At 41.2% G+C, this 27633-nt stretch overlaps 1 protein-coding gene and 1 pseudogene across 2 annotated transcripts; both read right to left on the bottom strand.

Moving 5' to 3' along the window:
• Positions 1 to 1961: 1961 nt before the first annotated feature.
• RBFA (ribosome binding factor A) lies at positions 1962 to 18123 on the bottom strand. The gene is made up of 7 exons (XM_084618506.1): positions 17836 to 18123; positions 16838 to 16880; positions 14771 to 14947; positions 9855 to 9967; positions 8493 to 8577; positions 6021 to 6094; positions 1962 to 3138 (listed from the first exon to the last, which is right to left on the bottom strand). Exons 1-7 carry the CDS (start codon positions 18051 to 18053, stop codon positions 2742 to 2744), a joined length of 1107 nt encoding a protein of 368 aa, XP_084474632.1. The 5' UTR covers positions 18054 to 18123; the 3' UTR covers positions 1962 to 2741.
• Positions 18124 to 19522: 1399 nt separating this feature from the next.
• On the bottom strand, positions 19523 to 27058 carry LOC311516744 (putative 2-ketogluconate reductase; annotated as a pseudogene). The gene is made up of 8 exons (XR_014714646.1): positions 26968 to 27058; positions 26581 to 26748; positions 24045 to 24428; positions 23381 to 23401; positions 22928 to 23099; positions 21046 to 21224; positions 20173 to 20269; positions 19523 to 19739 (listed from the first exon to the last, which is right to left on the bottom strand). The product of XR_014714646.1 is annotated as a putative 2-ketogluconate reductase (transcript).
• Between the last annotated feature and the right edge of the window lie 575 nt (positions 27059 to 27633).

The following is a 27633-nucleotide window of genomic DNA, read 5'->3' as shown; positions in this document are numbered from 1 at the left end:
GAGCAGATAACCAGTGTTGATCAAGGTATATGCCCAGGGACAGGCAGGTTGGAATTTAGCTGGAAAGACAACTAAAATTGTCCTTAGTTCATACATTTGGCTACAGCAAGAAATTTAAAAGAGAGAGAGACTGACTGACTGTATGGACTACCAGGCCTCAATTCCAGACAGTGGTTAAGCACACTGAAGTCAGTGGAAACATTCACATGCTTAAAGTTAGGCATGTACTTAAATGAAGTGCTGAGTCATGGCCTCAATTAGTATTTTTATGAGGATACTATCTACAGTAATGTTTATAGTAGTGCTTTACCCTTTCTTCAACCCTTCCTCCAAAGGAATACCTCATTGCTCAAACTAACATTGGTGCCACTGTTGCAAAGCTATTTTCTTTTTTAAAAAATAGTAATAATCAGCACATCCCTTTGTGGTGTTTGGTTGACAAGTTTTGTTTTTTGTCTGGTGTGATATTAAATTATGGACTAAAAATGTTTGCCATACTCTTCCGAGAGCAGAACCTAAGACTGTCAGTTCAGTTAGTGTGTGTGTGTATTTTTTATTGTATTACGCCCAAAGAGACACTGAGATTTTGTACAATGTTAAAAATCTGACCCTAATCTGTAAAATGAAATGGGCAAAAAATAATCCTCATGAAAAAGGGGAGTCAACATTGAATTGGCCCAAATAGAAGGATCTTAGAAGAATGTTGTACTGGTGGATGTACTCAGGGAAAAAGAGTTCATATGTCCTAAGCACGGAACGTTAGAACACAGCGCAGACACAACCCAACCGATCTCCTTGTAGTGGAACCCTGCTGATTCGCACTAGCAAGCAGGAGACCCCCTGTGAATTACTGAATTATGTGAACAAATAAAACATCACAAACTCTGCTGTAGGAAAAAACCTGTAGATAAAGAAAATTTATATATCTAGATCCTATACTTGAGATGGGGAAGGGAAACAACAGAAGTTAACAGACTCTGCAGATAAACCTAGCCGGGTATCAAGTTACTCGATGAGGAAAAATTAGACTTCAAAATGTAATGGCCAGATAACAGCAAATACGTCAGCCTTTGTGCCTATGTAAGGAAGGTTTGTTCAGATTGGCTTCCCTTTGAGGTGCAAAAAAAGTGGAGAGGGAGAAGGAGACATTTGTGAAACCATCAGAAAGACTATGCCATTTTGGTCATCATGAGGCTAGAAGTAGTGAATAAGCCTTATTTACACTCATCTAGTCTTTAACTCTACCTGCTAACTCATATGAAAACTACAAGCTACTGTGCCTTCACTAGGATTTTATCTTGAGTTAGCTAACTCAAGTTAATAACACACCTTTTTTCTTCTAGGAAAGAGATGCCTCAACTGTCATTCAAGTTACATGCTCTTAGAGAATTTTTAATGTTTTGGAGAGGAGTTAGAGATACAGACCATATTAAATACCCTACCTTTTTTCCTACTGTAATGTGTTGACTACCATGTGTTTAATATCCAAGTGGAGACAAGGCAGGTTGTAGTTTTAACGTGTTAGATGGTTAAGGTCATTCCTGGGGAAGCCTGGGGTTTACCTTCACCAGCTAATACTATAGCTAAGGGCTTGTCTACACTTACAGTGCTGCAGCTGTAGCCCTTAGTGAAGATACTATGGTGATGGGAGACCTTCTCCTTTGGTGTAAGCACTCCACCTCTCCGAGAAGCAGTAGGTGCGTTGATGGGAGATGCCCACCCTTCAACATATGCTGTCTATACTGTGAGTTAGGTTGGTATAACTGTGTCACTGAGGGGTGTGGATTTTCCACACCCCTGAGTAATTTAATTATATGACATAAGTTTGTAATGTAGATCAGGGCTAGTACACTGTCAAAACACACCCTTTTTCTTAGTGAAAACAAGGCCCCAAGGGGAAGGAGCATTACAAGAAAAACTGCTGGTTAGCTGAAGGTTTGGATATCGGTTGCTTTCTAAAATTCTGCAAATTGTGAGCTGTTTAATGTCCATCCCCGCTCAAAGTTAGAAACAGGAAACGTGTATATTTTAAATAAATGAAGACAATGAAATAAGTACACAGGCCATGACCACTCATTCTACTCCCAGCAAAAAAGGTCTCTCTTGAAGCCTGAATCTTGCCTGACTGTACGGAAGTCATAATGGTAATTTGTCTATTTTAGTAGTTTTATATGTAATACTTCAATACTTATACATGGTTTGTAAAAATAAGCCTTAGTAATATGAGATCACAGCACAAAGCATGCTATTAAATCTTTGAGAAGTAGGGAAAGCACATTTTTGTGCATATACAAAGTTTGCAGGTTACTGAAATGTAGTTTAGCAGGTTTCTACTGTAATATAATCAAGTTCTTTGAAATATTTTCATCTTTGACAGTTCCTTGCACTTTTATCAAGGCAAAGGAAATGAGGTTTTTGGGTGGTTCATAACATATTTACAAGAAGTTTCATCTCAGTATAAAGCTGATAAGGGTATTTTACTTTTGACAACCATAATATTTCTAATACCTTGATTATTTGTGACTTCAGAAGGGCTCACCTTCTCACATTTATTATAAGCAGGATTTTAAAAGTTATTTTCCCAAGAAACCTTGTACTATTTGATTAATTTCCACATATTTTGGAGAAGATGGAAAGGAGGTGGTGAATAAGCAGCACAGGAGTTGTAATTCAGTGGTTACTCCAGTACAATTCTTTACCAACAGGTTTTTGTTTTGTTTTTTTAAAAAGGCTTTTTAATTTCAAGTAAGTTTTGTAGTAGATTGATTTCTGTCATCATCTACGTCTAGTTCATCTACCACTTCCTGTACTTCATACTCCAGTTTACTATCTTGAGAAGGTGCAATGTCACCATCCAAAGAATCTTCACTATATTTGTCCAGTAAATATTTCTGTGGTGTGATATCATTCTCAAAGGGATCCCTTATTTTCTTCTTTTTCATTTGCTTTTGCTTTTGTATCGCAGCCAGCTGCACCTGCTGCTGTTCTGCCCACCCAATGCCTTCTGTGTCCTTCACCTTTTTCATTTTTTTGTACTCCATTATTTGCTTATTGAGCACTTCATGATCAATCCCAAAAAGATTAGCTGGGATGGACAAAGCTGCCATGTCAGAAGATGATGCAGAAGACTCTGATTCACTGCGAAAAGAAAAGGATTTTTTTTAAGAGGCACATGGTAAACTGTACTATGAAACTTTAAAGGTACAATGACCTTTACTAAGCTTCTTTATCAAGAGATCTTCATGTGAAATCAGAGGGAAACAGAGAAGACTTTTTAGACTCTCTGATTCTAAGGCCAGAAGGGACCATTGTGATTATCTAGTCCAGCAGTTCTCAAAAGTCATTACACCACGATCCCCTTCTGACAACAAAAATTACTACACTACCCCAGGAGGTGGTCCAAAGTCTGAGCCCACCCGAGCCCTGCCGCACCGGGCAGGGGGGGCCAAAGCCCAAAGACTCCAGCCCTGGGTGGGGGGCCTGTAACCTGAGCCCCGCTGCCCAGGGCTCAAGCCCTCTGGCTTTAGCTTCAGCCCCAGGCAGTTGGGCTCAGGCTTTGGCTTCAGCCCCGGGTCCCAGCAAGACTAACACCAGTCTTGGCAACCACATTAAAAGGGGGTCGCAACCCACTTTGGGGTCCCGACCCATAGTTTGAAAACCCTGATCTAGTCTGACCTGTATAACATAGGCCACAGGACTTCCCCAAAATAATTCCTAGAGCAGATCTTTTAGAAAAACATCCAAACTTGATCTGAAAATTGTCAGTTATAAATAGGGCCCTACCAAATTCATGGCCATGAAAAATGCATCATGGACTGTGAAAACTGGTCTTTTGTGTGCTTTTAGATTTCACAGGGGAGACCAGCATTTCTCAAATTGGGGGTCCTGACCCAAAAGGGAATTGCAGGAAGGTTACAAGGTTATTGGGGGGGGGGGTCACAGTATTGTCACCCTTATTTCTGTGGTGACTTCAGAGTTGGGTGGCCAGAGAGTGGCAGCTGTTGGCTGGGCACCAGCTCAGAAGGCAACACCCCGCCAGCAGCAGCACAGAAGTAAGGGTGACAGTACCATACCCAGGCCATCCTTACTTCTGCGCTGCTGCTGCTGGCGGCGGCTCTGCCTTCAGAGCTGGGGTCCCGGCCAGCAACCACCGCTCTCCAGCTGCCAGCTCTGAAGGCAGCCGCCACTGCCAGCAGCAGCACAGAAGTAAGGGTAGCAGTACTGCAATCCTCCCTACAATAACCTTGTGACCCCCCACAACCCCATTTTGGGTCAGGACCCCTACGATTACAACACCATGAAATTTCAGATTTAAATAGCTGAAATCATGAAATTTACTATTTTTAAAATTCTATGACCATGAAATTGACCAAAATGGACCGTGAATTTGATAAGGGCCCTAGTATAGAGAATCCACCATGACTCTTGATTAATTGTTCAATGGTTAATTGCTCTCACCATTAAAAATTTACACCTTATTTCCGGTATGAAAATAAGGTTCCGATAGCACTCAGCCTGGTATCACCATCATTCTAAATAGTTTGTTCAGCTAAGTTCCACAAGGGATTAGAATTTTTTTTCTCTTTAAACCATCTTCAGAGGAAAATTCAAGACTCAGGGCTTGTCTACATGGGGAAATATACTGGTATAACTATACTGCTTATTCCAGAATAAGACTGTCCACAGGGGCAGTTATATTGGTATAACTAGAGCAATATAATTATACCAGTAAATTACACCAGTAAACTTGGTAGATGAGCCCTCTGACTTAGCATTACCGCTATAAAAACAAATCCTACTGTGAAGGGGAAAGAGTGATGCAGATATCACTTACTTTAGAACTTTTTAGGGCTTCAGGTATTATGGAAATTAGCATGTTATAAATAGTTAGAATATTGGGCTCTAAAGTGACATGCCCTTCAATATACTGTAAAATTTAGTACAGAAGTCTCCCTAGCCTAAGACACAGGTCATGAGCCAATGGGCCAACAACACTGCACTTCTATAGAACCTACCATCCAGAAAACTGGAAGCCTACAGCCTGTAAATTACTGAAACAAAAACATCTTTCTCTGCCATGAGGCAAAGGCATTTGACTTATGGTTCCTGACTTACTGCACATAGATCTTGCCTTCAGAAGCACCATGCTCTGCAGAAGATCATACTGTAGATTGGGATTACAGAAAATGCTGAGACCATCAACTGAGCAGAAAGTTGCTGGTTTTTAAATCTGTGCAGTTAACCCAAAAATAGTGAGCTGCATGTTGCTCTTCATGGGACTCTGTCCCAAACACTACTCCAATCATTTCCCACTGCCACCCTAAGGTCCATACAGCTAAATTAAATACATTTTCCCTTGCAGCACTTGTGACCTGTGCACTGGAGCACCGTGCTAGTGCACAAGAACCAGAAGGCAAAACAGACTATGAAATAGACATCCAGATGGAGTGAAATGCACAAGGAATCCAAAGCACAAAGAGAAAGATGTAAATTTAGGTTTTTAAATTGTTTTCAACATTAATAAAAGTAAGGGGTAAGAGAGGTAAGGATGGCTCTTAGCAAAATACCACAGATATTCTGTAATCACATGGCGGCTCCAATCACTAGGTGGGGCTCATTGTGCTAGACACTGTGAATATAAAGTAAAACACTGTCCCCCTACATTTTATTTTTGTTATGGGTGGGTTTTTGTTACGACTGACTACTCAATGTCCCTTTACATTTATATAGCGTAGTCAGTCACTCTTTTGAAAGGCAAGATGTCTATATAAGGATTTCTTTAAACTACGCTAACTCTATCCTGTGTCTTTTTTCATAACACCATTATACTAAATTCTTAAGATGCTAACAATCAGATACCACAATAGCGGCTATCTATAAATACAAAATAAACACACAGCATAATTATTTTCTGTATTTTTAAATAAATATTCTTTCCATTTTTAATCGAATATCCATAAATGAAAATACTTGTTGCAAAATTTCAATAAACAAACAACAAACAAAAACAAAAAACCCACCTAAAGTCATTTTCAGCCAAAGTGTCTTTTTCTTCCTGAGGTCCAAAGTCAGCAATTGCCAATAACCTATCAATCTGTAAACAATTGAAAAAATAGAAAACAAATATCCACTATTAAATCTATTCTGTTTACATTCATAAAGGAAACAAGCCAGCATGAGACACAGTAAACAGATCTGTCTCTTTTACATATGAATATCATAGTTGCCTCCTTCTGGGTTTATGGAAAATATGCATTTCAAAATGGTCTGTATTTTCAATAAAAGTCATCCACTTAATTTACAAGGCCTCTCAATAAATACTATGAAATGTACTGTAGGGAATAATCTTGCTCTAGACTTGGGATGGAGTGGATGCTCTAACAGAGACCTAACTTATCAGTCTATGGAGTTGCCAGGAAGTACATACCTTACTAGGATCTTTACACCAAATGGAATAATTAATTCATGGACTACTGTGACTTTCAAGGGTTTGGCATATATTTGATGTGGATAGGAGAGATAATTTAATTAAGAATTCCTCATTTTAGGTTAGATTTCACTTTATTCTTTTAAGTTCTTCCCTTTACCAGTGTACATATACTTCAAATTTTCTGTCACTCTCTTCCCCCTTTTGAAAATTGTCTGGCCCAATCTGGTATGTAAGAGATTAAGTAGTTGTGGTTTTTTGAAGAGATCAGTCTGTCCAGGACCGTAAATCTCTAGTGCATTATAGGTTACCTTTAGTTGTGAAGGTTTTACCAAATTTTAGGTTTTGTAATCATCTTTTTCTGTTAATATTTTTCCTCATCAGCTTTTTTATTCCTTTCGTGTTTTCTTTTTATTAGAAGGTGAATAAAATAGTCTTTCTATTAATAATAGTCTAGTCTTTCTGAAGGTAATAGTCTTTCTCCCCTCTTATAAGATGTAAAGTTTCCTCTACTGGGGGTTGGTGTCTGGTTTTTAGTTTATTTGAAGTACAGATTGCATATAAAAATGGACTTGAAGGTTGGGTCCTGTAGTAGAGACTTAAAGCTCCTTCTGGATGTTCTGATAATCACTGTTAGGTTGTTGATAAATCCTTGTGTTACTTCTGGAAAGATGAAGGAATTATATCTGCAAGCTGGGACAGAGGACTAAACAACCCTAAACCGAGCATTAATATGCCTAAACTTTGCCCTATTACTACACCTGTTGTTGGTGGGGTAGAAAAGCACTCTCACTGAGGTGGTGGCGTATGCTAACAAAAAACGTTTTCTGGATTTATCACTACCTTTGGGTATGTCTGCACTGCAGCTGGCTTTGTCCTTCCAGCCCAGGTAGACAGACTCAAGTGAGAATTCTAAAAACAGCAGTGTGCAAGTTGTGCCATGGGTGGTGGGTCAGGCTAGCCACCTGAGTCCACCAAGCCCACCCGGCCCATTGGGTCCGAGCTTAGGTGGCTAGTCCGAGCTATGTTCACGCTTATTTTTAGCATGCTAGCTCAAGTTAAGCTAGTGCAAGTCTGTCTACCTGGGCTGGGAGGCACAACTGCAGTTGCAGTGTAGACACCCTCACTGATCAGAGGAAATTCAGCTGTTCACTTCGTATTCCTAGTGCATTGGTGAGAAATGAAACACTCTCTCTCTGCCTCTTCCAAGGTTGCTAGTTGTGCAATGGATGCTCTTGTGACTGAGACTCAATTTTTAACCTGATAGTAAGAGTAAGGTAGTAAGAGTCTAACAGTCTGCTAATTTGAGTCACAGGACCCCATGAATTAGCTCAATTTTTAATGTTGTTATCCTCTAGTTCAATTCATTCTTCAAAAGACTCCCAAGTATCACTGTGCTCTCTACCTCATGGGAATCTCACAATCCTAATATTACCTCCTCTCATGCTCAATAATAATGAATTTCTAGAAGACATTACTATTCTCAAAGTACTTCCACTAGTCTGCAAGCTTGCTACCTTTAGCTAGATATTATCCTCAATATACAATATCCCTGTTTCTCTCCATTAGATTCCAGCGCCTTTTAAAACAAAGTAACAGTTGAACCAGCTGCAATGCAGTTAGCCAGCTGGTCACCATCATCACTGCTCTGCTTCCTTTTTGGCATAAGGTTATAAAGACAGTAGTTTCCTGTCTTTCATTTGAGGTTATTTGATGCATCTCTCTTCTGGATTAACCAGTCTATCTTCCGGAAACATCTTTAGACAGTGTTCTTCTCTTCAGAAGTTTTTATAGATAAAGTCAACAAAACTAATGAAAAAGATAGCTCTACTTTCCACTATCCCCAAAGTATCAAAATAATTGGAGACCCTTATCAAAACATTAAAAAGCTTGTTGTCAGAGACGGGGAATTGGGTTTCAATTTAAATTGTTTTCCAAGTCTAGTGAGCAACTACATGTCTACTTAAACATGACACCTATTAAGCCTTCCGCGTTCTTACATGTCTGTTCCGAAACACACTGCAACATGTGATATTTACACACTGAGTCAGCGATTGTATCTTACCTCTTTTATAGCTGCAGCTTCTTTGTCTTTAACAAACACTATTGGAGGAACAGTTCTCAGGACCTGATGGGTAATCAAAAGATGTCTGAAAAAAATAAAATGCCCCCAGATATGAGCAATCTTACATCTTTAAGACAGATGCAATATTTACATTGTGAAGCATGGGTACTGTTTGCAAAGTTTATAGGGTATCAGTTCAGATGACAAATTCTAGTATTTCAAAGGACTATACTATAGATTAATGGTCTAGCACATTCGGCTACTAGAAAAATAGAATTTCTCAAGTCAAAGTCCAAGTTAGATCTAGTTTGTTGGATAAGGATGTAGACTACAGGACATTTACTGAAGCAAAGACTACAGTGATGTTACTGAAGAACACAGTGAAGTGTGTGTATGTGTACATACACGAAGAAGTGACATAGTAGGGCGGCTGGAGTATTTTCTAGGGCTCCTATGTACACAGGATTTTCTGTATATGCAAAAAAGTTACACAGTCTAAATTACTTTTTTTGAACTTGAGAAAATTAATCCCTTTCTTTACAGCTAAAAGGTTTACAGGAATATACAGAAATAATACACTGATTTACAGTAAAAACTCAGTGAAGGAGAAAAAGACAGGCAGGCAGTTGCAGCTCTCTGATTTTCTGCCTTGTACAGTTCCAGCCCTGGCCGCACTGTAGTTTATAGCAGCCCCAAGCGACTACCTTTTACAAGCTAACAATTAGCAAAGTGAAGTGGCATTCCAGCCACATCCTACTCAGCAGAGCTGGGTATGCTAGCTATACATGGATTGAAAGCACCCCATGAGTGGAATTTTCAGGTGGCCAGTTATGGCCAGTACGCAGCCCATATGTGTAGCTCATCAAGGGAGATAATCTGGCTCAAAATATCTAGAAGTGCAGATGTCCAACATCCTGATCCAAAGTATTCTAATGAGAGTCACATTCATGATTTGTAAAAATACCTTAGAAATTTCCCTTCAGAAATTCTTAATAGACGAAGGCACTTTATAGACTAACAGACCTATTGGAGCATAAGCTTTCGAGGGTGAATACCAACTTCGTTGGATGCGTGTAGTGGAAATTTCCAGAGGCAGGTATAAATATGCAAGCAAGAATCAGGCTAGGGATAACGAGGTTAGTTCAATCAGGGAGGATGAGGCCCTATTCTAGCAGTTGAGGTATGAAGACCAAGGGAAGAGAAACTGCTTTTGTAGTCTGTCAGTCTATACGGTGCCACAGGAGTCTTTGCCGCTTTTACAGATCCAGACTAACACGGTTACCCTTCTGATCCTTAATAGACAAAGTGACTATTTATGAAGCAGAGTAATTGTTTACAAAACTTTACAGCACATAATAGTACCTTATACGTGGGGCACTTTTCTGTAAAATACTTTCAATACGATCATCCTCCTCTGCACTTTCAGCAGGGTTCCAGTACACACGACATGCTGAAAAGTCTGGTGACAGGGATACCTGTAAAATGCAAAGATTTCTATTAGGGCTGTCGATTAACTGCAGTTAACTCATGCGATTAACTCAAAAAAAAAAATTAATTGCAGGTTTAATCTCACTGTTAAACAATAGAATACCAATTGAAATTTACAATATATTTTGAAAATGTAGAAAAACATCCAAAATATTTAATAGTCTGTGTTGTAATTGAAATCAAAGTGTATATTATTTTTATTACAATTATTTGCACTGTAAAAATTATAACAGTATTTTTCAATTGACCTCATGCAAGTACTGTAGTGCAATCTTTGTCATGAAAGATTTACTTACAGATGTAGATTTTTTGTTGTTGTTGCATAACTGCCCTCAAACACAAAACAATGTAAAACTTTAGAGCCTACAGAAGTCCACTCAGTCCTACTTCTTGTTCAGCCAATCACTCAGACAAACAAATGTTTACATGTACAGGAGATAATGCTGCCCGCTTCTTATTTACGTTACCAGAAAGTGAGAACAGACATTTGCATGACACTTTTGTAGCCGGCATTGCAAGGTATTTACATTCCAGATATGCTAAACATTCTTATGCCCCTTCATGCTTTCGCCACCACTCCAGAGGATATGCTTTCATGCTGATGACGCTCATTAAAAAAAAATGCATTAATTAAATTAATTAATTAAATTTGTGACTGAACTCCTTGGAGGAGAATTGTATGTCCCCTGCTCTGTTTTACCCGCATTCTGCCATATATTTCATGTTATAGCAGTCTCAGATGATGACCCAGCACATGTTGTTCATTTTAAGAACACTTTCATTGCAGATTGGTACCTGCTTTGCATTTTGTCCAATGTGAGATTTCTAAAGATAGCTACAGCATTCGACCCAAGGTTTAAGAATCTGAAGTGTTTTCCAAAATCTGAGAGGGATGAGGTGTGGAGCATGTTTTCAGAAATCTTAAAAGAGCAACACTCCCATGCGGAAACTATAGAACCCGAACCACCAAAAAAGAAAATCAACCTTCTGCTGGTGGCACCTGACTCATAATGAAAATGAACATGGGTCAGTCCGCACTGCTTTGGATTGTTATAGAGCCGAACCCGTCATCAGCATGGACGCATGTCCCCTGGAATGGTGGTTGAAGCACTAAGGGACATATGAATCTTTAACACATCTGGCATGTAAATATCTTGCGACGCCTGCTATACCAGTGTCATGAGAATGCCTGTTCTCACTTTCAGGTGACATGGTAAACAAGAAGTGGGCAGCATTATCTCCTGCAAATACAAACAAGTTTGTTTACCTGAGTAACTGGCTGAACAAGAAGTAGGACTGAGTGGACTTGCAGGCTCTAAAATTTTACATTGTTTTATTTTTGAGAGCAGTTTTTTGTACATAATTCTACATTTGCAAGGCACTGTATTTTGTATTCTGTGTTGTAATTTAAATCAATATTTGAAAATATGAAAAACATCCAACATTTTTAAAAGGAATTCTGTTATTGTTTAACAGGGATTAATCGCTTAATTGTGATTAATTTTTTTTAATCGTTTGACAGCTCTAATTGTTGTATTTTCAAGCATCCTGACTACAACACACTTGTAGCTATATCTTAATATTCAATAACACAAGTTCGTAATGGCCTAATAAAATAAACGTGCAAAATAAAATTATATCAATATTGAAGTCTTTTCCCTTCAGTTCTTATCTGTGTGACAGCTCAGTCTGCAATAAGAGCACCATGGTCTCTTCCTTCATTACATAACAGCATAGGGAACATCTTCCAGGAAAGGGAAGGCCCATCCAAACTGGCCAGAAGGAACAACAATACATTTCTTCAAGCCCACAGCGGACAGTATCTCTTCAATGTGCACACATTTTCAGCTGACTCAGGGAACAAAAAATGAGTTCAAAATTCAAACTCCAATTCTTCATCTGGCACTAGGAAGCATTATCGCAGCCAACTTAATTGTAGTTCTCTCTCTCTCTCTCTCTTTTTTTTTTTTAAAGACTACACACAAACCTTAAGCTTCTAGGATATTATGACATTTTACTGGTCAAGCAATATAAAGAATATATTTGTAGGCTGAGGGTGCGTGGTTTTGGTCTCTGCATAAATCTCTTAAGAAAAGGGAGAGTGTGATGGGTTCCCCCCTCGGGTGCCACCTGGAACTTGGGTACCACTGAGCTCTCTGACCCACCAGCCTGGGCTCCCTGTCTCACTGTATTGCTGTGACAAGCTGCAAAGCCCTCCAGCCTGTACTTTCACCAGCCTTCATACAGATAGGGCCACACTCAGCTGTAGTTACGTGCAGGCTCTCTGTCCAGCCCCTGCAATGAACCAACAATGGAAAGGCTACAGCTAAGGAAACTCCCAACTCCCCACGCACACGCCCCTCTCTGGAGTATAAATCCAAAGTTATACCGTCTTGTGCTGCACAGCGAACTGTACAGTGTAAACTCAAAGTGCACCCCCTCCCTCAATATGGAGAGGAATATGCAACAGCCTTTGCCCCTTGAGCTAAGATTCCCATACACTTACCCCAACTCACTGGTTTAGATAAAGCAAAATCAAGTTTATTAACTACAAAAGATAGATTTTATGTGATTTATAAGGGATGGCAAACAGATCAATGCAGATTACTTAGCAAATAAACAAAAAACACAAACTAATCCTAATATGCTAGAGTAGATTGGATATGAATTAGCGGATTCTCACCCTAAGAGATGATATAAGCAGGCTACAGATTTTTAAGGGGCAAGCTGCACTGGCTTACAGCTTGGAAACCCCAGGTATTTCATTCACAGGCTGGAAATCCCTTTAGCCTGGGTCCAGTACTTCCCCAAGTTCAGTCCTTGTTCCTCAGGTGTTTCCAGGAGCCTTCTTGGGTGGGGAGTGAAGAACACCAGATGATGTCTCTCCCTGCCTTATATAGTTTTTGCATAGGCTGGGAACCCTTTGTTTCAAAGCTTGGTTCCCAGACCAGTCTGTGAAAAAATATTGACATTCCAAGACGGAGTCCAGCATCATGTGGTCTGATCACATGTCCTTGTAGAGTCATGGCAGCCATTACTCACAGGCCTTTGGAGTGTTCTCAGGAAGGCTCATCACCAGGTGGGAGATAAGCTTCTCCAAAGGCCTATAGTTTTTCCCTAATGGCTCACTGCCCTGAATAGGCCCTTCCCCACCCAGTATCTAGACTGAAAGCATCTTGTTCAGTGGGCGTTACCCAGGTGTAACTACATCTGAAATAGTTACATAGTGAATATTCATAACTTGAGATACAAAAATGATATACGTATACAAATAGGATAATCATATTCAGAAAATCATAACTTTTCCAATGACACCTCACATGACTTATCTTGCATAAAATACATCATAATTATGTCAATCACATCATAATACTATCACGATGAAGACTATGGGACGCAGTGTCACAGAGAGATCAACCCCCTATAGTGAATTATGGAATAGTATTGATGGGATCCATCCTGTTTTCCTAACTGGAAATCTGATGGCAAACAGTACAGGACCATGAGAGCTGAAATGAAGAGTGGTGATAAACAGAGAATCCTCAAATATGAATCCAGAGCAAATGTTAAGATTTTTCAGAGATCACTCCTATACCCACACACACCGCTCCAACCCTGAGGAAGACAGAATCAGCACGAGACTTGCTGTAATGTGCTAATATCAGTAATTCCTTACATAGTTATATCAGGAGAAAAAGTATGTTATGAGAGCGTCTCTCTCAAATTTTGTATTGTGTTAAAGACTAACTGCATGAACCCCTCAGAGGTTCAGAAAACCACTTAGAAACACAGAAATTCCCACACTAGAGCAGACCTAAGGCCCATCTAGTCTAGTATCTTGTCTCCGACACATGCCAGTATGAGATGCTTCACAGTAAGGTGTAAAAATAAATAAATTGCACAATACACAGATGTGGGATAGTCCCACTAGATCTCATCCTGATCTCTAATAGTTAGAGGTTGGTTTAAGCCATGAAACATGAGGTTTAATCCCCTTCCAAATTAGTTTTAATCATTAATTATGACAACTTTGTATATTGTTGTTCTCCATCTCTACTATGAAACTGATCTCAGAACTGTACTCATGTCCATATGTATACTGATCTTTTAACCAATTGTCTCTTTTTTTAAGAATAAATTTTAGTTAAGAATTAGTTGTAAGCATGTATTCGGGTAAGATCTGAAATATTCATTAACTTGAGAGGTAATATGTCTGATCCTTTGCGATTGGTAGAACTTTCTTATATGATAAATAAGATTTAAAGTAATCCTCATCGTATTTGACTGGGTGTCTGGGGTTGCTATAAGGGAACTGTGTTTTGGCTTCTGTACAACCAGTAAGGTATTGTAGAAACTGTTTTGTGCTGGCTTGATAAATCTAAGAACTGGAATATCCACCAGCTTTTGGGATTGTCTGCCCCATTCTTTGCAGTTTGCCCTAATTGAGTAACCTCAGTGTGGCCCCCGCTGGAACCTCAGTCACAGCCGGTATAAACTGCGTCCCACTGGGAGCCCTTTGCAAGTGTCATATATGGGCATAGCTACACTGGCAAGTATTCATAATGTAGACATGGCCTAAAGCCTGGATCGTGCATTGTGATCCTTGCAGGCAAACTGCTGTGCCCCCACTGAGCCCCACGGAAGACAGTGAGGCTCTGCATGGTGCAGCAGTCCACCTGCATAGATCAGAATACAGCACTAGGGCCTAAAAGCTGTTTTTGAATATCGCGTTATCTTGTTCCACAACTTAGTCAAAGTGACTTCACTTGAACTACAGCTTTTGTACTTGCCTTGGTGAGTTCCAGCTTGAGGTCACAAACCTCTTGACTGACTTCACAAGTGCTCATCAAGTCTGTCACAGCTTTATACAAGAGGACGTTTAGGACCTTTTTGCGTATGCTGTCTTCTTTCCTAGTTTTCTGCTGAGTAGCCTTTAGTATAGTGGCCAACTTGGATGGCTTGTACACCTTTTAAAAACAAAAACATTAACTAAGAAATAGTCTAGACAAATGTACAACAGTTTTTGTAATTCTGCTACTTTTCAATTTTATCAGCAAAGAAATGTGATCTTAAAGTATTATATTCAAGATTTATTTTCTCATTTATTTTGTAGCTTCTTTAATTTAGCTATCTATAAAGCTCAGTAAATCTGTGTTCTAAACTGGAGTGAATATAATCAGGAAAATTATTTTTTTTGTTACTTTGCTTTTCAAATTGCACTTTGGATAAAACCTAAAGGGTCAGATTTTGCAATATGGCGTGCCTTAGGACAACTTTAAAACTGGAACATGCTCTTTATGCACTTTAAATGTAAACAGAGCTAGATCATGAAAAATCAAAAGTAGAATATCCTGAATGGGGGGGACAAAGACACCTGATAACTGGAAAGCTTGTTAATATGATACTAAAACTATCATCTACAGGCCACTGATTTGAATTTGGCTCCTATCAATAGGAACTTAAACTAATTACAATCTGAAGGTTGCTGCAGGGTTTCACAGTTCACTTTCTTGTGGATAGGTATCCACAGCCCAAGAGCCCAGATGGCAAACTCACCCTTGTTTGTAAGGAAGACAGAGTAGGTGTTGTAATATCTTTTATTGGACCAACTTCTGTTGGTGGAAGCTTTTGAGCTATGTTTATAAGCCTATGTGCTGAAGACCAGGGCGACGGATCCAGCAAACTCTTCACATGCTTAACTTTATGCAATTTGAAAAGTCCCTACTGATTTAAATAAGACTACTCATACATTTGCAAGATTGCTGCCTGGGACTGAATATGTATGGAGATCAGGCAGGGAACCTCCACCTTACACGTAGAACAGGAGGTTACATACAGCAAAACTTTTAGTGACTGCCAGGCTAAAAAGTGAGATTTTTCAGTGAGCCTCAGGCAAGAAAATCCAAGACACTTGGTGAAAATGCTTGCAGATACTGTGGCTAGCCTTATAAAAAACAAAACAAACAGGAGGATAAACACCAAAAGCTTGAAACTAACAAAATATGTGCTAAATTTAAACCAAACCAACTTTTTCGGCAGCATCCTTTCCTCTACTCTCTTATATTATGCCTAATTTAAATCCCAGTTTCTGCTGACAGAGCTACATTCAATGGCATTATTTGTATGTGTAAAATTACTCATGTGCGTAAGTGTTTGCAGGATCAGAACCTAAGACTAAACTCCTCAGGACAGAAATTTGTCTTCCTAGGTCCGTAGAGGATCAGGCACATTTATGGTGTTATTACAGAACAATACTGCTCCATGTATTCTGTCGATAACTAGATTACTAGTTTTAGAGTAGCAGCCGTGTTAATCTGTATTCGCAAAAAGAAAAGGAGTACTTGTCGCACCTTAGAGACTAACCAATTTATTTGAGCATAAGCTTTCATGAGCTACAGCTCACTTCATAAGATGCATAAAGTGGAAAATGCAGTGAGGATGTTTTATACACACAGACCATAAAAAATGGGTGTTTTATCACTTCAAAAGGTTTTTTCTCCCCCCACCCCACTCTATTACCAGCAGGAGAGTGGGGTGGGGGGAGAAAAAACCTTTTGAAGTGATAAAACACCCATTTTTTCATGGTCTGTGTGTATAAAACATCCTCACTGCATTTTCCACTTTATGCATCCGATGAAGTGAGCTGTAGCTCACGAAAGCTTATGCTCAAATAAATTGGTTAGCCTCTAAGGTGCCACAAGTACTCCTTTTCTAGATTGCTAGTCTTCATTTCTAAAATTCTGATGTTTCGTGGTAGTAAATAAATGCATTTCAAAAGTTACATATGCTGGTAAAAGCATACATTTGCCCCACTTGACACAAAGATGACACTTCAAATTCTGAAAATTTGCACTTACCAGATGAGACCCCAATGTAGGACTGTCATACCAAAACTTCTTTCTTTAAAAAGAGAAAAGAAAAATTTTTACTTTTTAAAAACTGTAAAGAAATATTAGGCATACGTGTGTATGAAAGTGCCATTCTACTCTGAAAAAACACCTTCACACATAAAATGGCATTAAAGGAATCTGTTAGTTTCTCAATGAGGTTGCATCAAGTGTGCTCAGTGTACAAACTGTTTTACTTTAGTTAGTGAGGCAAGCAAACAAACAACAACAAGACTATGTAGAGACCCCACGAAGAAGAGGGGGAATGAAAGGAACCTAACATGTCTTTACAAATTTAAATTTAAATTTAATCTGGGACCACAACTATTAAAATGTCTTATTACAGTTACTGCAGGATCATTAGATTTAGGGTGGTTTGACTTACCTCCATGTGCATTTCCATGCACTTGGTTTGCGGATAATTACAAAACATCCCTATAATGTATTTTGCCCTAAATTATCAATCCCCTCAATCTTTACTCCACTTTAGTATCGTTTTTGTCCGAGAATACTTATAGTTTGGGAGTTTAGCAGTATGCATACTGTAGATTAAGTCGCTTTTACTGCAAATACCTAGGGCTAGGAGGTACTCAACACTTCATTCTCCACTGAATACGGGAACAGCCAGCCAGCTGGGGTGGTGTGCTCAAGCCAGGACAATCTGCACGAGGAAGATTTTCTTTTAAGTCTCATCGCAAAACGGCTCAAGTGTAAACAACATAAAGCAGGATCTTCCGCAGCAGAGGGGAGAGAATTCATAGCACGGCTTCGTATTAACCAAGAAGCGTCCCTGCACACAGCTGGAAGGGGGCGCCGGTGTAGACACGAGCGCTCAGCCAGAGGATCGGAGGCTGCCGGCGCTGCAAGGCAGGCGCGGGGCGGTCGCTGCCCGGGGAGGCCCGTGCTCCGCGGCGCTGGGGGAAGGGAGCGCCCCGGAGAGGGGGGGCCAGCCCGGGCCGGGCACTTACTTGGTTTTCGAGGCGAATTTCTTCAGCAGGTTCTTGGAGCCGCCGAGGGCGGCGGACCCGTGCAGGGCCCGGCCCCGGGGGCCGCCCGGCAGCAGAGCACCCGCGCCGGCCTCCGCCCCGCCGCCGCCACTCGCCGCGCTCCGCCGCTCGGCCCCGCCGGGTGCGATCGCTCGGAGCTGGGGCCACCGGGGCCCCCGGCCGGCCCGCGAGCCCCACATGCCGCAGCGAGCCGCGCTCCGGGCCTGGGGCAGGGAGCAGCAGGCGGGCCGCGCCGCGCCCCTAGCGGGCAGGGGAGGCACCGCACCGGCCCCGCCTTAACCGCTGTGGGAAAGGCGCCGGGGGGAGGCGCTTACCGCTTAGGCCACCTTCTGCCGCTGCTGGAGACTCAGCTGCGCTCGCCCAGGAGGGGAGCCGCCGCCGCCCTCCCCTGCACTAAAAACAGGGCCCTCGCAGGAGCCGTCAGCCCCAGGCGGGGCCTGGGTTTCCCCAGCGGGTCTGGCCCCAGCCTCTGCTACCTCCCACCCCTCAGAATGGGGCCCCGGGACCGGCGGGCTCAGCCCAGGCTCCACTTTGGCCCAGTCAGTAGAGTTCAAAAGAAAAGGCGAGCCTGGAGAGAGCTGGACTGCTGAGCAGTCTGTTCACTGATCACACTGCGCCGAATTCCACCCCAGAGCTGGCTGCATTTCTGTGGGCGATGGCGGGACCATCATGATTTCATTGTATCTAAATAGATTTATAAAGTGCACCTATCCATCAGTTCCTTTCCCTACACACACACATGCATGGGAATAAAGGGGGACAAGGGCATCAGGTGCCCCCTTATTCCCCTGTGCACTGGCACTGAAGGTCTGCTACTGCTTGACTGCTGTGCTGATGATGGACAGGGAGGCATGTGAAATAGTAAAGCCTTTCCTGTTCTTCCCTCAATGCATCAAGCAGTGGAGCTCAGCCAATGCAGAGAGGAAACAATGTTAAGGTAGGTTTCAGAGTAGCAGCCGTGTTAGTCTGTATTCGCAAAAAGAAAAGGAGGACTTGTGGCACCTTAGAGACTAACCAATTTATTAGAGCATAAGCTTTCGTGAGCTACAGCTCACTTCCTCAGATGCATATCGTGGAAACTGCAGCAGGCTTTATATATACACAGAGAATATGAAGCTTATGCTCTAATAAATTGGTTAGTCTCTAAGGTGCCACAAGTCCTCCTTTTCTTAATGTTAAGGTAGCAAGGGAGAAACTGGCTGGGAAGAAGCCCTGCCTCTGTCATAACTCCTGTGCACTGCTCCTGGGGTGGCACATCACAAGTACGGTCCCTTATTATGACCTACGGGCAACATTCAGTCTGGCCCTTTATTAAGAATATATTGTCTACATTTTGCTTTGGAGTGTAGTTTGTCTTGTAAAAGGCACTAGAATATGGTGTCACTTTATTGAAGTTTTCATTTCTCTGATGGAGCACAGGGCTGTAGAACAACTTTAAGGACACATTCAAAATAAAGTACACGCAAAGCTAGACTCAGCCTGTGCCTACTTCTGAATTAATCATTTTTGCTTTAGGGCTCAGGATGAAATACTCCATAATTTTTCAGGCAGAATTTCTGTTGTGATTAAGTCAAAATAAATGTAAACCAAACATGTTACTTCTACATCGTGTCTATCTGACAGATTTGAAATAATTACATAGAGTAAATAGGTGTCAAATTACAGTTTATTCTTCTTATCATAAACCTTAAAGTTTTGCCAAATGCACGGCACTTCAGGGAATCACTTCATTAGGGATAGGGAGACCATTAAGAGCAGCCAATATGCTTTCAATCATATTCTGCATCATGAGCCGACGAACACTTGTAGTAGCACTTCCAATGTGAGGAGTTATAAGAATGTTTAATTTTAACAAAGGATGGTGCCTGGAGGAGGGGCAGAAAAAACAATAGAAAAAGTAGAGATGAGGTTCAGAGCTATTTTATTTATTCTTTTTATTATAAAGATCTGAGGGGAAACAAGAGTGTTAATATGGATTTGAAATAATTGCTTGAGTCAAGCATATACAGAGTGGAATTCAAGCTACTGCATGCAGTTTTTATGCAGCAAAACGCGCAAAGAAGTCAGTTTGAGTTTTGTTTGTCTAAGGACTACATGATTGGGCTCCAAGGCCTCTGTTCTGTTTAATATTTACATACCTGAGTAGTCCCATTGATTTCAATGGGAATGTATATACATAAAACATAATGCAACTATTCTCATTCATATATTCACATACACACACTTAGTTTAAACTATATATGCCCATGCACACACACACACACACTCTTTTATATTTAACTTTTAACCATTTTTTACCTTGGTGGAGGTTCAGAGTGTGTCACATCCAAAGCAGCAGCCTTAATAACCCCATTTTGAAGTGCTTCCACCAATGCATCTTGATCAACCATGAGACCTGGATTAGAACAACAATATTCTTATTGCCATCCCCACTAAATCAAGAAAAACATGCCTCTGTGCTACATTTTTAAAATGAAAATGGATTTCCAACTCTTTAAACATGAGTGCTGATTCTGATGTTTAACAAGCAAGAGTTTTATTAAGAAACATTTTTTATAATCTAGATTTAGATTTTTAAATCTGATCTAGATTTTTAAAATGTGCATTGTATTGATGCTAAATTCAAAGTTTTGCCTGTTTGATGAATTTGGTGCCAGAATGATAGGCAATCTACATGGGCTATAAGCAATTTTTGTATTAAACTTCCTGCCCTTAGAAGAGTAGGTTGTGAGGGATCAACTTTTTTATGTTTGTGCAAAGGCAACAGGAGAATTTAATCTCTCTTTAATCCTAAATTCACAGGAGACAATCTCCTGCTGTTGTCCCTGATTCAACAGAGTACTTGAGTACCTGCAGAACTTTAGACACTCGAGTTAATCCCATACCTATTCAGCAAAGCGTTTACACATGTACTTAATTTTAAGCATGTGAATGTCCATTGACGTTTAATAGGACTACTCACATTTTTAAAGTTATGCACTTTAAAATGTGCTTACGTGTTTTGCTGAATCAGGTCCATAGACATTTAGAATCTTGACAACCCTTCTATCACAGTTCCCACAGAAAATTTCAGTGTAGACACTAGTATCAGGAGTTGATTTTTTTTCCCAGAGACTCTTCCATTGAAGATAAACTGCATTGTGGTTGGTAAGCAGTCATTCTGTACCTTACCTCTGCTGATGTTAATGAGAGTGGCAGTGGGTTTCATCAGTTCTAACTCCTTCTTCCCAAACAGTTTTTCTGTCTGAGGTGTCAGGTTCACAACCAGCATCATAAAATCTGACCGCTGGAGCAAGTCTTCTATCTTTTTACACTAAATGGCTCCAACTGCCTGTTCCTCTTCCTCTTTTCTGAAGGAAAACAAAGTTGAACTGCACTTGTAAGTAGAAAATATTGGAGGTTCAAATCTCTATTACAGAAATGGATTTCACCTTCTCACTCCCCTGCTGCCCCATCCGTGAGATTCAGTTGGCTAGTTACTTGTTTGCAGCTCAGTGCATGACCATGCAGATGAGACCCCAATGTAGGACTGCCATACCAAAACTTCTTTCTTTTCAAAAGAGAAAAGAAAAATTTTTACTTTTTAAAAACTGTAAAGAAATATTAGGCATACGTGTGTACGAAAGTGCCATTCTACTGTGAAAAAACACCTTCATACATAAAATGGCATTAAAGGAATCTGTTAGTTTCTCAATGACATTGCATCAAGTGTGCTCAGTGTACAAACTATTTTACTTTAGTTAGGGTATCTGCTTTTACAAGGGTATTTACAAGGGTATCTGCTTCCCAGGAGGAAGCATCAGGTACACCATGCAGAGATTATTAGTATGACATCTGCTGCAAGAGTCTTACTGCTAGTTGATTTAGGGAATAGCATTTCTGCCTGTTTTGGAGGACTCTGCTTACTTTCCTTCTTACATCAAAATTGGAAATAGGGACAGCTGCCATTTAAATAAAAAAGGGTTCAGACATATAACACAGGAAACAGTGGCTCAGAAAGAAGAACTGAGGGAAACCTATTGGAGGGCACCTTAATGAGAAAGCTGGTGTCATGAAGCAGAACAATGCAGGCTCAAGTGTCAAAGGAGTCAGGAGCAAGAGCAGAGAGAATGAGTATAAATGAGAACAAATATTAAATACATTTATTGGACTGTTTTTCCTCCTATTGGGATGCTCTGTAACTAAACTTAGTTACAAATATCTTTTAAGGCTCCTTCTGCATTTGTCAATCAGTGGAATTTGTGCTTGATCCAGAGCAAGTGATGCTGTTCTCAGAGCATCAGTAGTTGGTCTGTCTGAGGTCCTATGGTCCAATCTTCTTGGTAAAGTTTCTCAGTTAGGATAAATGTACTATATGTTTGTATAGGGCCTAGCACAATGGGGCCCCAATGCCACAATATTAAAGTGTAAAAATAATGATGTTGATCATGCTTTCTGGTCCTAACATGGATTCCCTCCCAACCCAAATTATTTTCACTTGCTTTCTGTGTCTGCAACATGGCAGCAGACATGATGCAAGGAGAGAAATTATTTTGTGGTCTGTGGACTAGTGTTGGTCCACAGAGAGCTGGCAATTCACATGGTGCAACTCTCCTTCTGCTCAGCTGCTTCTAAGAAGAGGTGAAGGAGCCAGACTAGCTACTTCTGTTTGGGGCCACTGCTACATAATTGCTACAGGAATATTGTTTGATTGAACTATCTTTTATTTCCACAATCTATTAAGATGTGGCCATACCACCAAAAGGTTTGAGGACGACTACTGATGTATAAGACCACCAGCGTGGCAGGCAAATTTCTGATCCTTCCTGCACATTTTTAAACAAACCTCAGAACAGTTCTATGTATTTCATCATTTAAAAATAGAATAGCAATAATAAAAAGGCATTTAACAAGAATTCTGCAGGTATCACAGCATTATGTCCCTATGCCTCATCCTGAAATTGAGACAAGCTGAATAAACTAATATGACACTTTTGAGACAATGACAGCTACAAGTAATCTTTACAAGCAGTTACAAAATTGATTTTCTAACTGGGTTCAGACATACTTTTACCTCTGGTTCCTGTCGTGATAAAGAATTTTCATTTCAAAAGCTTTGACCCCCTTGGCCACCATATACCCAATTCTGCCCATTCCAATGTTACCAAGAGTAGCCCCGGTGACTTCATCTCCTAGCTAGTCAGTAGCAAAATGCTCAGTGTTTGGGGAAACTGCAGTCTGACAATCTAAAAAAGAAAAATAGCACATGAGGAATGGAATGATGCCAGGCATTCAGATACCCATTTCTTTCCTTTGGCTCACAAGTCAACATGGCAATGGAGCACCAATATTTACATTTACCTTTTAATAAAACACATGATGGGTAATGTTGACACTGGCAGCCAGAGCTCTTGATTTCTTGCTCATAGCAGTAAATGTCTCCTTTCACCCTCCCCTGCAACTCCCTTTGGGGGAGAGTGGGGAATGGGACAAGACTCTTAACCTCAGTTTTAATTCCATCACAAACCTGATCTTGTCTTCTTTGGCTCTGGAAGCAAGAGAAATTGTCAGCCCTTCATCTATCTTGGGGTGGCTAGTCATTAGGGGCTAATGGAGCTAAGCCCCACCACCAATGCCATAGCTGTGTCAGCTACACTGTAGACTCTGGATAATGTAGCTGGTGCGCTACAGGTTGCAGTATCATCACCAGGCGGCTTTCAGTGGGGCCAGATCTACTCCAGCCTCAGGAGGCTGCAGGACACCTGGCTGCCATTGTGTCTCCTGCATATATGTTGCAGGCAGAGAGAGGAGGCACAGAAGTGGGAATAAAGGTTTCTATGGAGCTAATTCACATCAGCCTCAAAAAGGCAGAGCACAGTGCTCCCTCTTGTTGAGCCTGGAAAAGCAGGAGCAGAAGGAACAAGCAGTCTGGGGTGGTGGTTATGAGCTGGGGTAAGGGAGGGAAGCTCTAAAACTAGAGGTATCTGGAGAGGCATATCTATTTTCCTGAAATTTTTGTTTGGAAATCATATGTGCCCTGTGGGCAAGCTAACGTTACCATGAGACATTTATTGTCACTTTTTCCCATTCCTTGATTTTGTGTATTTATATTTTTAACTATGCATCAACATACATTTTATCATAGCATATTTTGAAATGCTGATCTTTATTGAAAAAAATTAAATGGTTACCTTCCACTAGTCTCCTGGCAGATGCCAACACTAAAGCCATCCCCAGATCTGCAGTGGCATTGGAAACAGCAAAGGGAGTGTTGGCGACTTTCACTCCAAAGCTGGAGATCAATTTCAAGTCCAAATGATCCACTCCTGTCCCAGAGGTTGCAATCACCTTTAAATTAGGCAGACTATGGAGAAGCTCCTGGTTAGCAGCTGGTTTGTACCACCACATATAAATAGCTTTGATCTTTTCACTAAGATGGTTTTTGTTTTCAAGAAATTCCTTCATGGTGGTAAGGTTAAAATTTTTCTTCAGAAACTCGACATAGTCCTCATAGACTCCGTATGTCCCTCCTATAGTGTTTATCAACACATAAGGAGCTCTTGCTCTTCCATGCCCTACAAAAGGAAACAAACCCAAAGTGTTTCCCTGAGTAACGTTTCCCCCTCCCGCCATGTTTTAAACAACAGTTCAGCAGGGCTTTACTTCACTTGCCCTGTTACGGCAGAAAAGAAAAAGACAGTAAACTTATGTCCAAAGTCTCCCGGTCTTATTATTTTGAAAAACTGCTGCTGCACTATTCAGAGGGATAGTCTAGTTTGGAAGCAATTATTACTTTAGCAAGAATGCATTGCTGTTATAGCATAGCATAGCTGTCCTAACAAACACTTCTATGTGAAAAGATACAAGATAAAATTTAACAGAAATAATTAAGTAAAACAATATCAATTCAAGGGTCAAAGTCTATACAGTTCAAAGCTTTGTGGGCCAAAGGACATCTCTGTGCTCACAGGCCCAAATTCTGCATTCACTTCCACTTACACAACCCTACTGAAGTCAGTGAATTTTCATGAGAGTATTTGAGGACATGATTTCATCTAACCTAATGAGAGTGTTATTTATTGACTAGGTGCACTGCAGTCTCTAATTTACTTTGTGCCTTAGGTCACTAACTTTGTTTGCTTAATGGGAAAAACATTGCAAGCTTTTGATGTGCATGGACTCTGCTGACTTTGGAAAAATCAGATCCATCATTTAAAATTCAAACCCAATTGCTATCTTATTAAAGAAAGAGAGAACAGAATTTAACCCCCGTTTATGTAGGGAGTAAAAAAGGACTATGTTCCGGGCAAAAAAACACACACACCCCCCACCATATTCACTTAACATTTTGTAGACTTCATATATATTTACTGAGATTAGTTTAAAAATTTTTCCAGGTTGGTTAAACACATAAATAAGAAGCCTTTCAAAACAAAAGTATGTTGCATTTATAACTGCTGCAAAAAACTAAAAATGAAACAAACAAAAATGCCAAAAACCCAACAATCTCCACCCAAACCCCATAGTTTCCTGAAAAGTATACTTCAAGCTTTAATTACTAGCTTTCTGTCATGGGTAGTTTTAGCACTTTGGAAAATGAGTTTTAAAAGCACTTGAATTTTCCCAACCAGCCAGCCGGTAGGGCTGGAGAGATTAAAACACACAAAGTATAGAACTTTCCTTCGTTAGCACTTTTTATTCCTTTGGGGGTTGGGATTAAATACCAACAAATTCCCTTCCTTTTATTTTATTTTATTTTATTTCAACAGGAGCGTGTAGGTGTGCACTATTTGCGGGAGGAAGGAATGTTGACTGACTTGCCCCACAGAGAACAGAAACTTGCATCCCCCAAATTCCACAGATCTTCTGAACCTGAAGGTCGGTCCCAAAAATCCTGCCTTACTCTGCCCCACTCTTCCTGCAATGCCCCAGTCAAATGCCCCAGTCACTTGCCTGCATGAGCAGATTCACTCAGGCCTCTCTGATTCATGCTAGTTCCTTAATTGACTCCTCACCTCCTGCCAACCACCAGGCTCCTGAAGTGACCCACCCAACTACCCTTACCAGTCCCAGGTTTAAGGTTCAGATTGTGACCCAACAGCGGTGGCACGTTATGTCTAGACACGGTCTGGGGTTTGGGAATGGTTTCCAGCAGTTGGAAAATGGGAGCTGAGTCTCACTCCTAGCAGAAGTCCTAAGCCACCCTCTTCTTCACTCCAGAACTACTAGTAAACAGCCACTTCCCAGGTTTTAGCCAGTTGGAAAATGGCCATTTCTACAGGGTCCTGATCCAAAGGCCATTGAAATCAGTGGGAAAACTCCCATTGATGTCACTGAGTTTGGATCAGGCCCCAGGAGTTGTTTATCCGTTTCTTGTACAGTTACCTCCACAAGTGCTTCTATTACTATAATTGCCCAAGTCTTTTTGACTTAATTAAATAATTTAATAACTTCTAGCCAAAGACCGCCCTCTCCTGGGACCCCCACCCCTAACCGTCCCCCCCAGGACCCCACCCCCATCCAACCCCCCCTGCTCCCTGTGCCCTGACTGCTCCAACCCCTATCCATACCCTCGCCCCCTGACAGGCCCTCCGGGACTCCCACGCCTATGCAACCCCCTCCTGTTCCCCATCCCCTGACCGCCCCCCACCAGAACCTCTGCCACATTCAACTGCCCCCTGGGACCTCCTGCCCCTTATCCAACCCCCCTTCTCCCGGCCCCCTTACCATGCCACTCAGAGCACCAGGACTGGTAGCCGCTCCGCCCGGCCGGAGCCAGCCACGCCACCACACAGTCTAGAGCACCGGGGCAGGCCGGTGGCTCTCGCAGCCGCGCTGCCCGGCAGGAGCTTGCAGCCCCGCCGCCCAGAGCGCTGGTGGCACAGTGAGCTGAGGCTGCAGGGGAGAGGGGACAGCAGGGGAGGGGCCAGGGGCTAACCTCCCCGGCCGGGAGCTCAAGGCCGGATGTGGCCCGCTGCGGGCATAGTTTGCCCACCTCTGGCTTACTAGGTGGGTGGAGGAATTGATTTTTTTCTCTTTAAAATGGAATGGGATTGTGACATTCAAGACAAGTCACTGCTCTCTAAATATATTTGTATACTGCACAAAGCGTACCTCTGGTGACAATTCTACGTCTCAACAATAAGTTGTTCACCATAGGACAGCAACAGCAGGCCGGCAGTGAAAGACAGGAGTGCACACCCATCATGCCCTATCAGCCACTGAGCTGACAGTGTTTAGGTTGCTGGGCTGCAGAATGATTTATCACTTTTTCAAACAAAAGAAAAGTACCTTCTTGAAGCTGCCTGCTGCAGGTATTTCAGAGAGCTGCTGGGAAGAGCTTGCCTTTACTAATTTTGTAGTTGATCCACTTCAGAGCTGAGAATTAGGAAGTTAGAATGAAAGTGACTGTTAGCAGCGTTAAAGTTTCAAGCCTTCAGAAAAATTGGAAGGAACAGGGAGGCGTCAGTTGCTGTGCTGCTGTTACACAAGGAGAGTGGAGTGAGGGAGGAGTTTTCTGGGGAAGAAAATCTAGGCTGCTTGCTGACAGTGTTAGAGTACATCTTTTCTGACAGTCCCCACTGGGCTTATTGCTGTCTCTATCTCAAGAAGTTAAGGGACATAAAATTTGAGTCATTAGCCAGCTTCACAAAAGGTAGAATCAATATTATCTAAACTGTATGACTAGAAGGATAAGAACTTCTTGTCCAAGAGAGGCATGAAAATATTAAACATAAATATACTCCACAAGTCAAGAAATATTAACCAAACAACACTGCC

The sequence above is a fragment of the Lepidochelys olivacea genome (assembly GCF_965140295.1).
Source record: "Lepidochelys olivacea isolate rLepOli2 genome assembly, chromosome: 2".
In the NCBI taxonomy this organism is placed as follows: Eukaryota; Metazoa; Chordata; order Testudines; family Cheloniidae; genus Lepidochelys; species Lepidochelys olivacea.
The sequence above is the reverse complement of the archived record's forward strand: the minus strand, read 5'-3'. Positions and strand labels throughout refer to the sequence as shown.